This window comes from Capricornis sumatraensis, chromosome 20 (assembly GCF_032405125.1).
Source record: "Capricornis sumatraensis isolate serow.1 chromosome 20, serow.2, whole genome shotgun sequence".
NCBI lineage: Eukaryota > Metazoa > Chordata > Mammalia > Artiodactyla > Bovidae > Capricornis > Capricornis sumatraensis.
The window spans coordinates 29,972,532-29,989,288 of NC_091088.1; the positions used below are offsets into that span (position 1 = coordinate 29,972,532).

General features: G+C 40.8%; 1 protein-coding gene across 1 annotated transcript in view; it reads left to right on the top strand.

The window, feature by feature from the left end:
* The window catches only part of AMFR (autocrine motility factor receptor), a 45,564-nt gene that overhangs the window by 1,969 nt on the left and 26,838 nt on the right, over positions 1-16,757 (top strand). Inside the window, exons 2-3 of the mRNA XM_068991951.1 lie at positions 12,260-12,352; positions 15,451-15,615. Coding sequence (XP_068848052.1) covers positions 12,260-12,352; positions 15,451-15,615 — 258 coding nt within the window. The remainder of the gene's footprint in view (positions 1-12,259; positions 12,353-15,450; positions 15,616-16,757) is intronic.

Genomic DNA, 16,757 nt, shown 5'->3' on the forward strand with positions numbered 1-16,757 from the left:
GGAGAAGGAAATGGCAACCCACTCCAATATTCTTGCCTTGAGAATCCCGGGGACGGGGGAGCCTGGTGGGAGGCCGTCTGTGGGGTTGCACAGAGTCAGACACAACTGAAGCAACTTAGCAGCAGCAGCAGCAGTATTGTTTAATGATTACCCCCCAGTCTCTTTATATAAAACTCATTCCAGTTCCAAGGTTAGCACCTCTTCATAAAACATTACATAAACATAAAACATTAAAGCCTATTGGTTTTCTGTGAAAATTATGATTTTTAAGAAAATTTCCTTTTCTTCCCAGCTTTTTCAACAGAGATCTTGCCTCCAGTGAGTTTATGATTTCTTCCTCTCCGTGGATGATTTTTTTTTCTTTTCTCAGTTGGTCTTGCTGCTGTTCTTCCATCTTTTCCCCTGTGGTTTTCACACTCTTATCTTGGTTTTCCTTGGTTCCTCGGAGAAGGCAGTGGCACCCCACTCCAGTACTCTTGCCTGGAAAATCCCATGGACGGAGGAGCCTGGTAGGCTGCAGTCCATGGGGTCGCGAAGAGTCGGACACGACTGAGCAACTTCACTTCACTTCAGACCTTCCATGTGTGCATTATCAGTTTTCCTCATCACCTATTACTTAAGTTTCTGCTCTAGTAGCGGAATAGGAGTTGCAATCTCCAAAGCCTTCCTCTGAGACCTGCCAGATAGCATAATTAAGTGAATACATGGTGGAGTCTTTGTTAAAATGGATCCTGTTTTTTGTTTTTGTTTTTTTTTTTTGCTCTGCCCAAGGACACTCATTCAGTTTTTAAAAACCAAGCAAGACAAAAACAATCAGTTGATCTTTCTGCCAGTTTGTAAAACCCTGCTAGCTATTATTTTGCATATTGCTCTCTAAAACTTATTTTCATAGGGCACAGTTTAGATGAAAATAGCTAGGAATATGTCTTCTTTCTAATTAATGTCCTAGTGATTTTCCTCTCGTTAATGGTTGAGAAACTGATCAGGGAGAGGATGGGCTGATCAGGGAGAGGATGGGGTAGGGGGTGAAGGTCAGGTTATGTAAACCTTGCCTGCTCTGTTAAGGAGTGTGAACGTTATTTCATGGGCAGAAGGGTTTCAGTGGGAGTGGAGGGGAGAAGGCGCTGTCATGATGAGACGATTTTTTCAGGGGGCACCTATGGCAGCAGTGGGAAAGATGGATTTGTGTAGAATGGGAAGAGGCTAGGAGATGCAGTGACCAAAGACTCCAGCTCCGAGGAGAGCTCTCCTGGTGGCCCTCTGGCATGGATATTGAGAACAGGTTTGAGGGGAGGTTACTCTAACAAATACCCAGATTTGTCTTGATTGTTTTTTTCTTTATGTCTTTCTAGAACTTCCATTCCAAACTTTCATTCCAGATTAGGTTTTATTTTGTTATTTATTTCTAGGCTAATTTTACATTGTTCAGATGTCCCTTCCATTAAAATGTCTCCTGATCCTTTTCCATCATTGTTTTGAATTGTTCAGGTGTTTCTGGCTTTTCAACTTTGCTAATCTTACTCATTAGTTTCATTATTTTCTCCTGTTTTTTTTTGTTTTTTTTTCCTGTTCCGTTCTGTTTTTTTTTTTCTTCCACTTTTATTTTTGCTTTTAAAATGGTAAGAGCAGGAAGTGGTAAAATAGAGAAACAGAAATATGGAACAAATTTTAAGGTTCTGATGACTTAATTAGATGCAAATAGAATAGTTGAAATAGAAATGTCAAAGGAAAAAGTCACCGAAAATGAAAATGGATAAGAGAGAACTGATCACTGAGAGCAGAGATTAGCAAACCTTGTTGGCCCATTTGGCCTATTAGCTAATATTGGTTTTTACATTAAAAAAAAAATTTTTTTTAAAGGAAGACTATGTGACTGAGAGCATGTGGCCTACAAAGCCTAAAATATTTACTGTCTAATAGCCCATTAGAGAAAAAGTTTCTGACTCTTGCCTTAAAGAGCCCATCTTCACATAATTATACAACTTGAGAACTGAAAGTAATTTTCTAGGTTTGAGTGTTGATAAGATGAATATTCCAAAGAAGAGAGAAAAATGTTAGCTCCAGAAATGTTTGGGGCAACTTAAGAAAAAGAGTAAACTTGTAAATGATAGGACATAAGCCTAGATAAACAACCAAAAAATACAGGAAAAATCTCTAGAGTCAGGGGCAAGGAGATAGCTATTTAATTGCTTGCTAGATGTGTGCTATGTGCTTTATATATGTAATCTCATTTATTTCCTCAATGTTGTGAAAAGAGGAACACAATTATCAGTGTAATAAGGAGGGGAATGCATTATTGGCATTTTATACTTGTCACTGGGGCCTGTAGAAAAGTAACATTCCAGTGTTGCAGTCCATCTCTTATCCCACGTCCAAGGTAAGAGAAACCCAAGTAAGATGGTAGGTGTTGTGAGAGGGCATCAGAGGGCAGACACACTGAAACCATAATCACAGAAAACTAGTCAATCTGATCACACAGACCACAGCCTTGTCTAACTCAATGAAACTAAGCCATGCCTTGTGGGGCCACCCAAGACAGGTGGGTCATGGTGGAGAGGTCTGACAGAATGTGGTCCACTGGAGAAGGGAATGGCAAACCACTTCAGTATTCTTGCCTTGAGAACCCCATGAACAGTATGAAAAGGCAAAATGATAGGATACTGAAAGGGGAACTCCCCAGGTTGTTAGGTGCCCAATATGCTACAGGAGATCAGTGGAGAAATAACTCCAGAAAGAATGAAAGGATGGAGCCAAAGCAAAAACAATACCCAGTTGTGGATGTGAATGGTGATAGAAGCAAGGTCCGATGCTGTAAAAAGCAATATTGCATACGAACCTGGAATGTTAGGTCCATGAATCAAGGCAAATTGGAAGTGGTCAAACAGGAGATGGCAAGAGTGAATGTCGACATTCTAGGAATCAGTGAAATAAAATGGACTGGAATGGGTGAATTTAACTCAGATGACCACTATATCTACTACTGTGGGCAGGAATCCCTTAGAAGAAATGGAGTAGCCATCATGGTCAACAAAAGAGTCTGAAATGCAGTACTCGGATGCAATCTCAAAAATGACAGAGTGATCTCTCTTTGTTTCTGAAGCAAACCATTCAATATCACGGTAATCCAAGCCTATGCCCCAACCAGTAATGCTGAAGAAGCTGAAGTTGAACAGTTCTATGAAGACCTACAAGATCTTTTAGAACTAACACCCAAAAAAGATGTCCTTTTCATTATAGGGGACTGGAATGCAAAAGTAGGAAGTCAAGAAACACCTGGAATAACAGGCAAATTTGGCCTTGGAATACAGAATGAAGCAGGGCAAAGGCTAATAGAGTTTTGCCAAGAGAACACACTGGTCATAGCAAACACCCTCTTCCAACAACACAAGAGAAAACTCTACACATGGACATTACCAGATGGTCAACACCAAAATCAGACTGACTATATTCTTTGGAGCCAAAGATGGAGAAACTCTATACAGTCAGCAAAAACAAGACCGGGAGCTGACTGTGGCTCAGATCATGAACTTATTGCCAAATTCAGACTTAAATTGAAGAAAGTAGGGAAAACCACTACACTAAATCAAATTCCTTATGATTATACAGTGGAAGTGAGAACTAGATTTAAGGGCCTAGATCTGATAGAGTGCCTGATGAACTATGGACGGAGGTTCATGACATTGTACAGGAGACAGTGATCAAGACCATTCTCATGGAAAAGAAATGCAAAAAAGCAAAATGGCTGTCTGGGGAGGCCTTACAAATAGCTGTGAAAAGAAGAGAAGTGAAAAGCAAAGGAGAAAAGGAAAGATATAAGCATCTGAATGCAGAGTTCCAAAGAATACAAGGAGAGATAAGAAAGCCTTCCTCAGCAATCAATGCAAAGAAATAGAGGAAAACAACAGAATAGGAAAGACTAGAGATCTCTTCAAGAAAATTAGAGACACCAAGGGAACATTTCATGCAAAGATGGGCTCGATAAAGGACAGAAATGGTATGGACCTAACAGAAGCAGAAGATATTAAGAAGAGGTGGCAAGAATACACAGAAGAACTATACAAAAAAGATCTTCACGACCCAGATAATCACGATGGTGTGATCACTCATCTAGAGCCAGACATCCTGGAATGTGAAGTCAAGTGGGCCTTAGAGAGCATCACTATGAACAAAGCTAGTGGAGGTGATGGAATTCCAGTTGAGCTATTTCAAATCCTGAAAGATGATGCTGTGAAAGTGCTGCACTCAATATGCCAGCAAATTTGGAAAACTCAGCAGTGGCCACAGGACTGGAAAAGGTCACTTTTCATTCTAATCCCAAAGACCGACAATGCCAAAGAGTGCTCAAACTACTACACAATTGCATTCATCTCACACGCTAGTAAAGTAATGCTCAAAATTCTCCAAGCCAGGCTTCAGCAATACGTGAACCGTGAACTTCCAGGTGTTCAAGCTGGTTTTAGAAAAGGCAGAGGAATCAGAGATCAAATTGCCAACATCCGCTGGATCATGGGAACAGCAAGAGAGTTCCAGAAAAACATCTATTTCTGCTTTATTGACTATGCCAAAGCCTTTGACTGTGTGGATCACAATAAACTGTGGAAAATTCTGAAAGAGATGGGAATACCAGACCACCTGACCTTCCTCTTAAGAAACCTACATGTAGGTCAGGAAGCAACAGTTAGAACTGGACATGGAACAACAGACTGGTTCAAAATAGAAAAAGGAGTATGTCAAGGCTGTATATTGTCACCCTGCTTATTTAACTTCTATGCAGAGTACATCATGAGAAACCTGGGCTGGAAGAAGAACAAGCTGGAATCAAGATTGCTGGGAGAAATATCAATCACCTCAGATATGCAGATGACACCACCCTTATGGCAGAAAGTGAAGAGGAACTAAAAAGCCTCTTGATGAAAGTGAAAGTGGAGAGTGAAAAAGTTGGCTTAAAGCTCAACATTCAGAAAACGAAGATCATGACATCTGGTTCCATCACTTCATGGGAAATAGATGGGGAAACAGTGGAAACAGTGTCAGACTTTATTTTGGGGGGCTCCAAAATCACTGCAGATGGTGACTGCAGCCATGAAATTAAAAGACGCTTAGCTCCTTGGAAGGAAAGTTATGACCAACCTAGAGAGCATATTCAAGAGCAGAGACATTATTTTGTCAACAAAGGTCCGGCTAGTCAAGGCTATGGTTTTTCCAGTGGTCATGTATGGATGTGAGAGCTGGACTGTGAAGAAAGCTCAGCGCCAAAGAATTGATGCTTTTGAACTGTAGTGTTGGAGAAGACTCTTGGGAGTCCCTTGGACTGCAGGTAGATCTAACCAGTCCATTCTAAAGGAGATCAGTCCTGCATGTTCACTGGAAGGAATGATGCTAAAGTTGAAACTCCAGTACTTTGGCCACCTGATTCGAAGAATTGACTCATTGGAAAAGACCCTGATGCTGGGAGGGATTGGGGGCAGGAGGAGAAGGGGACGACAGAGGATGAGATGGCTGGATGGCATCACTGACTTGATGGACATGAGTTTGAGTGAACTCCGGGAGTTGGTGATGGACAGGGAGGCCTGGTGTGCTGCGATTCATGGGGTTGCAAGGAGTTGGACATGACTGTGCAACTGATCTGAACTGAATGTCCTTAAAAGAGGACACTGATAAAAGATGTGTTTGTATGTGTGTGTCGTGGGGATGGGGGCTGGGAGGTAGGTAGTGTTGGTGTTAAGTAGGAGACTAAGTAATATCCATATCAGTTGTATCCTTGAATGTGTTCCTGGGAGTTGAATTGCATTTTGTCACAAGGTCATAAATAATGCCCCATTAAGTGAAGTTGCTCAGTCATGTCCAGCTCTTTGCGACCCCATGGACTGTAGCCCACCAGGCTCCTCCGTCCATGGAGTTTTCTAGGCAAGAATACTGGAGTGGGTTGCCATTTCCTTCTCCAGGGGACCTTCCCAACCCAGGAATCAAACCTGGGTCTCCCACATTGCGGGTAGACGCTTTACCGTCTGAGCCACCAGGAATGTACAATGACCCATTGTTAGCCCACATTCTATAGAATCAGAAACACCCACGGGGTCACACAGTGATAAACATGGCCAAGCTGTCTGTTAGCACCTCTTCTCTTCCTTGCAGACCAGCCTGTCTCATAACTTAGTTTCTGTTTCTTCTAGGTGAACAGTAGAGCCGTTCTGGGAAAAAAGTTTTCTTATGGGGCCTTTAGAGCAAAGGGACGGAGAAGGCAATGGCACCCCATTCCAGTACTCTTGCCTGGAAAATCCCATGGTTGGAGGAGCCTGGTAGGCTGTAGTCCATGGGGTCGCTAGGAGTCGGAAACGACTGAGCGACTTCACTTTCACTTTTCACCTTCATGCATTGGAGAAGGAAATGGCAACCCACTCCTGTGTTCTTGCCTGGAGAATCCCAGGGACAGGGGAGCCTGGTGGGCTGCCGTCTATGGGGTCGCACAGAGTCGGACACAACTGAAGTGACTTAGCAGGAGCAGCAGAGCAAAGGGAATTACTTTAAGCTTGCTTCAGTAGGGTCCCTTGGGTCATTACTACCTGGTCTGTTTCGTTAAGACTACTCAAGGACTAGGAAAACTTGTTTTTATTTTGTGTAGACAAGAAAAAATAAAGGCATTTGATGAGATTTTCAAAAAATATTAAAGTTTTTTTTTAAACACTGCTATAGATAGGAGAAACTTTTCTGAAGTATTTTAATATAGTAGAAATACAGTGTGTTATACCAGGTTAACTTGTGACTTAGGCTGCCCAGTTTGGGTTTGTTACTTATCTGTCTCCCATGGTACAATGAGAAAAGTAATGTGAAACTTCAGAACTGGTCAGGTTAGATTCTAAACTTGAATAGATTATTTTTTTCCAATAGATTCTTAACTTAAAAAAATTAATAAATGATGGATGCTTATGGTGCAGAAGGCAAAAGGTGCACAAGTGATGTCTACAATGAAAAGTAAATCTCCCTCTCCCTCTTACCTGCCTCCCTCCCCTCGAAGTGGCCCTTACCAGTTTCTTGTAATTAGTGCTGGTGTTAAGTAGAAAATTAAGAAATACCCAGATTGGTCTAGTCCTTGATGCAGTTCGCATTAACATATTGTACAGATATATATAGTATATATACAATATGGTATATATGTTGTTGTTGTTTAGTCACTAAGTCATGTCTGAGTCTTTTGTGACACCAGAGACTATATAGCCCGCCAGGCTCCTCTGTCCATGAAATTCTCCAGGCAAGAATACTGGAGTGGGTTACCATTTCCTTCTCCAGGGGATCCTCCCGACCCAGGGATTGAACCCACATCTCCTGCATTTGGCAGATGGATTCTTTATCGTTGAGCCACCAGGGAAGCCCATAGTATGTATACATATTCTTCTCTTTTTTGCACAGAAAGTAGCATAGTAATCACATTTCTACTTTTTTACAGTGAGCAAGTTATCTTGAAGGTTCTATATAATGCTAGTAAATGTAGAACTTCTGAGTTAGTTTTCCTGGCTTCATTGTATCCATTGAATGGCTGTTTTTATACTTTATTGAACGATTCTCCCTAATGGCCATGTAATTGTTTTCCATTTTTCTGGTGTTATAAACAGTGTTCCAGTGAGCTCCTTAAACTTAGATTTATTTACATGTAAGTTTGGATTCTGCCCACAAGGGAAGATTATAGAAGGAGGTTAGTTCTTTTACTGTGGTCTGTAAGGACCAAGTTCAGACTAGGCCTGTTGAAAGTGAGTCTCATTTTGATTATTGAAGGTGAGAAGGTTTGTCATGGTTTTATTGGTTTAAATATGGACTGGAGTGTTGTTTCTGTAATAGTATCACTGATGACCTAGTGGGGTCTGATTTGCAATTTGCTTTTAATGTTATAGGGAATATAGTAGATGTATAGTGTTGTGTTTCATGTGTACAGCTAAGTGATTGTTATACATGCACATGTATCCCTTTTCCATATTCTGTTCTCATATAGGTTATTACAGAATATTGAGTAGAGTTGCCTGTGCTATGCAGTAGGTCCTTGTTGCCAATCTATTTTATATATAGTGAAAGTGAAAGTCACTCAGTCATGTCCAACTCTTTGCGACCCCATGGACTATACAGTCCGTGGAATTCTCCAGGCCAGAATACTGGAGTGGGTAGCCTGTCCCTTCTCCAGTGGATGTTTCTGACCCAGGAATTGAACTGGGGTCTCCTGCAGTGCAGGCGGATTCTTTACCAACTGAGCTATCAGGGAAGCACTTTATATATGATAGTGTTTATATGTTAATCCAGGGATTTACTTTTAAATGAAGACATCTTGAATTATGTTTCTTCCTGTATTTTCAATTTTTCAAGGCTCTGTCAGTTTTGAAATTTATATATGTATTGGAATGACAGTATGTGTGAAATTGACATTTTTTTCTGTAAGTAGAAGAGAATTCTTCAAGAGCCAGGAATACCGGACTACCTGACCTGCCTTCTGAGAAATCTGTATGCAGGTCAAGAAGCAACAGTTAGAAGTGGACATGGAAAAACAGATTGGTTCCAAATTGAGAAAGGGGTACGTCAAGGCTGCATATTGTCACCCTGCTTATTAAACTTATATGCAGAGTACATCATGCCAGATGCTGAGCTGGATGAAGCACAAGCTGGAATCAAAATTGCTGGGAGAAATACCAATAACTTCAGATATGCAGAGGACAGCACCATTATGGCAGAAATCGAAGAGGAACTAAGAGCCTCTTGATGAAAGTGAAAGAGGAGAGTGAAAAAGTTGGCTGAAAACTCAACATTCAGAAAACTAAGATCATGGCATCTGGTCCCATTACTTCATGGCAAATAGATGGGGAAACAGTGGAAACAGTGTCACACTTTATATTTTTGGGCTCCAAAATCACTGCAGAAGGTGACTGCAGCCATGAAATTGAAAGACGCTTACTCCTTGGAAGGAAAGTGATGACCAACCTGCCGCTGCTGCTGCTAAGTCGCTTCAGTCGTGTCCGACTCTGTGTGACCCCATATACAGCAGCCCACCAGGCTCCCCCGTCCCTGGGATTCTCCAGGCAAGAACACTGGAGTGGGTTGCCATTTCCTTCTCCAGTGAATGAAAGTGAAAAGTGGAAGTGAAGTCATTCAGTCGTGTCCAGCTCTTCACTACCAACCTAGGCAGCATATTAAAAAACAGAGACATTACTTTGCCAACAAAGGTCTGTCTAGTCAAGGCTATACTTTTTCCAGTAGTCATGTGTGAATGTGAGACTTGGACTATAAAGAAAGCTGAGTGCTGAAGAATTGATGCTTTTGAACTGTGGTGTTGGAGAAGACTCTTGAGAGTCCCTTGGACTGCAAGGAGATCCAGCCAGTACATCCTAAAGGAGATCAGTCCTGAGTGTTCATTAGAAGGAGTGATGTTGAAGCTGAAACTCCAATACTTTGGCTACCTGATGCAAAGAACTAACTCATTTGAAAAGACCCTGATGCTGGGAAAGCTTGAAGGTGAAGGGGACGACAGAGGATGAGATGGTTGGATGGCATCATCAACTCAATGGACATGAGTTTGGGTCAACTCTGGGAGCTGGTGATGGACAGGGAGGCCTGGCGTGCTGCAGTCCATGGGGTCACAAAGAGTGAGACACGACTGAGCAACTCAACTGAACTGAGGTGTTTTAAAAGCACATTTTCATGATCTTAAAATCTTTAGTTACTTCCAATCTTGTATAGCTTTCACTTTCATATAAAGTTCACAAAATATTATCTTTTTCTTTTTTATGTAAAATCTCTTCCTAATATCAGTTTGCTAGTATCAATATCTTTCCCCCTTCTTAGCCATGCTAATTTTCAAATCTTCCATTTATATTTAAAGTAGAAATGATTATCTACTAATGATGGAATTATCAGAGACTTTCACCTTTTTTTTTTGGTAAATCAGAGTTACAAAGTTTTTATACCTTATCTTTGAACTTAGGAAAACTGAAAAAAAAAAGTTTTAAATGAGAAGTAATACTTTATTGCTTATTTTTTACCCCAGGGTATGTGAGAAAACTGTTTAGGTTAGAGAAATGGTTGAGTGACCCTAAATTTGATTTCTCCTGTTGGTCTCAGGAGAGCAGCTGGCTTGGCCTGTTAGATGTTGACCAAGTTCTGTGTCCTGTGGATCCTAACAGCTCTTTGAGTGCAGGGTCCAAATCAACTTCATTTCTTTTAACCTCCCACATACCTTTAACATGTAGGTGCTGCTGCTGCTGCTAAGTCACTTCAGTCGTGTCCGACTCTTTGTGACCCCATAGACGGCAGCCCACCAGGCTCCCCCGTCCCTGGGATTCTCCAGGCAAGAACACAGGAGTGGGTTGCCATTTCCTTCTCCAATGCATGAAGGTGAAAAGTGAGAGTGAAGTCGCTCAGTTGTGTTCGACTCTTAGCGAACCCATGGACTGCAGCCCACCAGGCTCCTCCATCCATGGGATTTTCCAGGCAAGAGTACTGGAGTGGGGTGCCATTGCCTTCTCCGGTAGGTGCTAAATATGTTTAATTTATTTCTGCATTTCATATTCCATACCTGCAAAACCAGGAAGACTTTTTAAAAAATTGTGTTCTAATTAGGCTGAGAATGGGTGTTTGGCTGATTTTAAAAATCCGGTTTAGCTGGGGTATATGGCATGAGGAACTGTGGTTGTGGTTTTGTCTATGGCATTTTTTCCTTAAGTGACATGATTGGGGTTCCCACTAACTGATTTAGAGCACAAGGAAGATGAGCCTTTTAAACATTCATTTCATCTCCTTAAAATTTAGTATTCTATCCAATTTGTTGGAATGTTTTGAATAGGGCTGTTCCACAATACTTAAGGAGGTTAGGATGTTTTGGATAGCTAATTTCGGTTTTTTTCCGGTTATCTGAAGAAATTAATTACCAGAACAGTTTTGTTTTTCAGCACTATTTTTGTTTTAGTTCTTTGAAAATACATCCCATGCTTCCTTGTCCCATTAGACAGGCAGAATGTAACTAAACATAACTTATTCTTTTGTAATGAATCAGGGCTACCGTTCATGATACATATTGCATCAGGGTTACCAAAGGGCTGGGTAATGTCAAGTACAAAGAGGAACCTGAAGAGATCCTAGGGAGTTTCCTTCCTTATATTACCCTCTTCTGTCACCTTCCTTTATTTACTCATTTTGAAAACATCGTTTGCTTCTTTTAGAAGTAGAGGGACGGATGACCTGGGAAGAGGAATCTGGCACCTCCACCTTCCTGTACACTTAGTGAAACAAAGACTGAACAGACTACTTCAGTCTGTTCTGTTGTTGGTGTTCATTTTCATTTACTCTAACTAAAAGTCCTCTGTACAGTTCTGCATCAAGGTCCTTTTGGCTTTTTCAGATTCTTTGGTTTTAAAAATCATTGGAGCATCAGTAAGGTGGTGTGCCAGACTAACTTCTGAGTTGGGGCAGCCCACAGTTTCATTTGTAAGCATTAGATTTGTTGTTTGGGTGTAAGGTCTTTCTTGGTTACTAAGGAAATTCTCCACTTGCTGGTGAAGAAGGCCTTGCACTGTCATTGGCGTCTCATGGTTGCAGTTCTCAGCTCCTCCTGCCAGTTTTCTTCTTTCTTCCTGCTTTCTTGGTTCTGCTCCCCTCGAATGCCCCGGAACCTTCCTTTAAGGCCAACACCAAGCACAGGTATCTTTTGTCCCATTGCAGTATATTTGAAAATGTGTATGTTTTTGATTCTCAATTCTCCATGATCTGGTAGACTCTTTGTGACCATTCACCCTCTTCTCCCTATTTCCTCTTTTTGAACAGAGCAGTGTAGGAAGTTTGGGCGCTGGACTTTTACTGTTCATGATAACTACATTTTCTGGAAAAGTTTTCTTCTAGACTGTTCAAAATCTTACAAAATCTTAGTTTGAGAATTGATATGCCTCGGAGATACGGTTTTCTAAGGTGTATACGGTTTTACACATACAGTACAGAGTTTACGCTCAATTCAGTGAAGACTGAAGGGGATGATGGCCTTCTGAAGGGTACACACTGGGACAGGGCTCTGTGAGTTAACCACCAAGCTGGTACCTTTCCTCCGCACTCCTCATCCATACCCCTACCACCTATAAAAATGTGCCTCTTCAGAAGTTACTGATCTTGTACTGGTAGAAAACTAGAAAGGTTCAGTCATTAGAAATGTTGGCTGAATTCCCAATAGAAAATTTTTAGAGCTGCATTTACTTTTCAACAAGAGGAAATAAACTTCCTTTCTTTGGTTTGTGTACAGGTTCTAGTGAATACTGCTTGCTGCATTTTGATGTTGGTGGCTAAGCTAATCCAGTGTATCGTGTTTGGCCCTCTTCGAGTGAGCGAAAGACAGGTAAGTCCACACAGCAAGGATGCATTCTTGTGACTAGGTTAAAAAAACAAAAACTTTCTTGGGTATAATTTCAAACTTACAGAAAATTACACAAATAGTATGAAGAGCTCCCTTATAGATTTTTTCCAGATTCAGAGTTACTAACGTTTTGCCCCATTTGCTCTAACGTTCACCTTTTATCTGTATATAAATATCTATATCTATTCACCTCTTATCTATATATATTCACCTTTTATCTAGGTATGTTTTTTCTCGTCTGTTTGAGAGGAAACTGGGGACATCATATAGAACCTCAAATAGTGCAGTATATGTTTCCTGAGAGCAAGGGCCTTTTCTTGTATCACCATAGGACAATGACCAACACCAGGAGATTCGGCATTGGTAAAATACTTCATGTAGCCCACAGTCTGTAGTCAGTGCTGTTTCCCCATGACATTTATGAGGTAATTCTGAAAGAAGCTCTGACTTTTTTTTGAATAATTGTATGTATATCATTCTTTAGAATATGGGTACTTTTCCAAAGGAATTTACTGAGAGATTTTAGTTTTTCCCTTTGGAAAGGAATATTAAGATTCCCCATTTTGCAAGTCAGTGTTCAGGTGAGATAGTCTGACATTTGAACATTATTCTCAGAATGTATATATGAGCAGGATGTGCTTTCATTAAAGAATTAATGCCACGAACATACTGTGCAGATTGGCAGTTCCCCAAAGGATTTTAGTGGATAGAGTATAGAATAGTGTGTTTTAAAGTAAGACTTTAGAACTGGCCTTTTAACGATAACATATGAGCAGAATTATGTTGTACTTTGTCTTATTCCAGTGGTAAGACACAAAAACCTACAGTCAATACATTAACAGTACACAGTGGCCTCACCCCTTACATACCCTTTTCAATCCAAATCTCTTGTTATCAAGTCAGGTGAGGTCCTGGGCAGAGTTAAAATGCAGTTACTGTGTGATTGAGCCCTCGGATGCTGTGAAGAGCAGGGCTGTTTGTTTCCCCCCCTATTTTTCATTAGTGAGTATTGAGCACTTTCTGCAAAATATCAACTCCAGAGGTCTCCCAGATGGGATTAATAGAACATAGTTTTTTTCATAGCATACAAAAACTTTAAAAATTTTTCTTTATTTAATTTGTGTATTTGGCTGCACCAGATCTTAGTTGTGGCATGTGGGATCTAGTTCTGTGACCAGGGATCAAACTCGGGCCCCCAGCCATTGGACCAACAGGGAAGTCCCCAAAAGCTTTCTTTGATGCTTCTGTTTTAACTTGTGGGCAAGAAATCAGTCAGGGCAAGCAAGCTGTCCAATTGTTGGTGGATTGTTCTGGCAGCCGTGAGCCTTAAGTACCACTTTATGTTTCCTAAAATGTTAAATGCCAGTTCAAAATTTACAGAAAACTAACCTTGAAGTATTACAGAGATTTTTAAATACCTGGAGGTAATCATAATCGGCACATTTGTCAGTCATCTCTTTTTTCTGTATAGATCACGCCTTTCATGTTGTTCTGTGATGACCATTTTTGACCAGAGTCATCCTGTAGTATTTACTAAGCACTGTTTTGAGTTAGAGCACTACAGAGTTGACATGGGTTTACTCTCTGGGTGCTTAATGTTGAAGAAGTAGAGTAAAATACTAGGGGCAAAGACATTGAATACCTAAAATGGGACAAATATTAAACTGTAAAGTGGTGGTGTAGAACAAGGATTTTTTTTTTTTTTAATGCACTTAACGCCTACTGTGGCATTTGTCTAAGCACAATATATGTATTAACTTACTTAGTTTCCCCAACTATTCTTTGAGATATGTGCTGTTGTTATAAGACCTATCTTATAGATGGCAAACCAAAGCATGGGGATGGTAACCAAAGCCATACAGGAAATAGATGGTGGAACAAAGGTTCAGAACCAGGGCACAGAATGTTCTAGCTTCACCTCATGCTTCCTGCCCCAGATCTGGAAACAGACATTCACTAAGGATTCCTAGTTCATTTTATTCTCTGAACAAAGGTTGTCTAGGCACAGTACAGTGTTTTAAAGTTCTCAAAATAACTCTTATCTTTAAATAGTCTTGTTATGAATGTGTTCCACATGTGGGTTCAATTATTTCTGGGTTTTTTTTTTCAATTTTGCTTTTCTTTCTGTTTAAAATTTTGAATTGGTGAAACATTTACACAGTTTAAAAACTTTATATAAAAGTACCTTAGGAGCCATGTTTCCATCCTCCTCCACACTCGGGTTCCACCACCACACTTGATGGTGCTTTTTAATATCTGTTGGGTTGATGCTCCTCGTTGCCCTTCTTTTTTTTTCAGGACGGTAAATATTTTTAAAACTGGACATTCTCAGTGTAAGAAAGAGTACAGTGAAGCAGATATACTTATGTGGGCATGTACACTTATAATTAGAAACTATAACAACACCCATAACCTTTGATTGCTGAATAAATAGAATCTTGTACAAAGATATTCATTGCAATATTTTTTGAATGGTGAAAAAACATTTCAGTGACCATCTGTAACCACCAAAGTGGTCCATTCAGACAGTGTTCATTGGCATCAATCAGTGTTTTACATTTAGGAAGAAAATTGCATGAAAATGTTAAGGCATCATTTTTGTTTTACCTTTTCTTTGTACTTTTTCATACATTATTGATTATGGCTGGAAAATTAGCATATGTTATTTTTGAATCTGAAGGATGTTTAAAAAAAAGAATGTCTACTTTTTTGTTTTAAGAATTCAGAGAGCAGAAGTAGTAAAAATGATACTTGTAGCTGTCACCATTCTTTTTTATTCTGTTTTATTTTATTATATAACATATATTATTAATATTATACTAAACTAATATTACTCCACTCTTAATGTCTAAAATTTCATAACTGACTGAGGAATTCAATCCAGAATCTATAGATTACTTCCTAGATGTCTTACTTTTGTTCTTCACAGGACTCATTTCTTTCTTTGCCTTTGGTTTTGTCATGGACAAGTGTTAGAAAACAGAGAATAGAATATTCTCTCCTCCTTAAAAGCCAGCTTACCATCTCTAGAACGGGTTAGGTGTAATGGTACTCACCTTTACAAATATTTTTCTTTTTAGCACCTCAAAGACAAGTTTTGGAATTTTATTTTCTACAAGTTCATTTTCATTTTCGGGGTGCTGAATGTCCAAACAGTGGAAGAAGTGGTCATGTGGTGCCTCTGGTTTGCTGGACTAGTATTTCTGCACCTGATGGTTCAGCTCTGCAAGGACCGGTTTGAATATGTGAGTTTTTACCCAAGCTCTTCTTTTCCTGCTTAGGCATACACATGGCAGGTCTGAGTGGTGTCATACGAATGAGCCAGGACACACGTGTGCAGGACAGCTCTCCCAGGGAAGGCTCCTGGCTCAGGCACCTCCTGCCTGTTTCTTGAGGAACTTTCTGCAGCACCCAAGGCATGCAGGGACAATGTCCCTTCAGGAGGCTTTCTCTCCTCCCCAGTAGTGTTACATGACAGCCCATGTGGGGTCAGTTCACCTAACACAAACTGTTTTGATCGCAGTAAAAGGGAAGCTTAAACTGAAAAAATAGCTGATCTCTTCCAGATGCTTTCTAATCTCCTTCCGTTTTTTCCCTTCTTACTCTGGCCCTTGGGGCTCCTCTTTCTGACTAGTGTATGTTGTTTCCACCCCGGGCCAGCGCTGAGGTAGCTCCCTTTGCTCCCTTGGTCGCTGGAGAAGTGAATCCTTTTCTATTGGGGTATAAGTTCTGCCCTTTGGCTACAGAGTTGTGCAGGAGAATCTTCATTCCTGAGTGCTCCGTAACTAATCTCATAGATCCAGAGCAGATGGGCACCTGCCATCCTACTGCTCTGTGAAACCCACCCCACAGTGCTCTTTGCCCCTTTCTTTATGCAGTCTTCATGGACCATGGTGGTCCTTGCACCTCTTTGTGGGTTGATCTCAGTTCCACAGCCTTGAGCTGTTTTCGGAATTCAGCACCCATCCTGGGCCATGAACAGGTGCTGCTTGTCTCCCCAGCTGGTTTGGTATCTACAGTCTCCTGCTCAGGAGTCACAGCTCCAGACCTCCCTTCTCCAAGCTGTTGCCTCTGCTTGTGTACCATTAACGTAGCACGATGATAGTGGTCCATCTTCACCTGGAGTACACGTCAGTTGTCCCAGCTGTGAACAGGCTAGGAATGTCCCCTCAGCAGACTTTGAGGGGTTAGGATTAGAGCAAGATTGAGAAAGAATGACAGAACATGGTGTTGCCCAGAGTCCTGTTGAAGCCAGAGGGAGAATGACAGAACTCTGGCAAGTTGCTTCTAGAGGCTTGTAACCCCACCGGTAGGAGGGTTCCTGAGAATTTGAGATGGAAATGTCATGGATATTGTTATGGTCCCTAAATTAAATGGTGAAGATCTC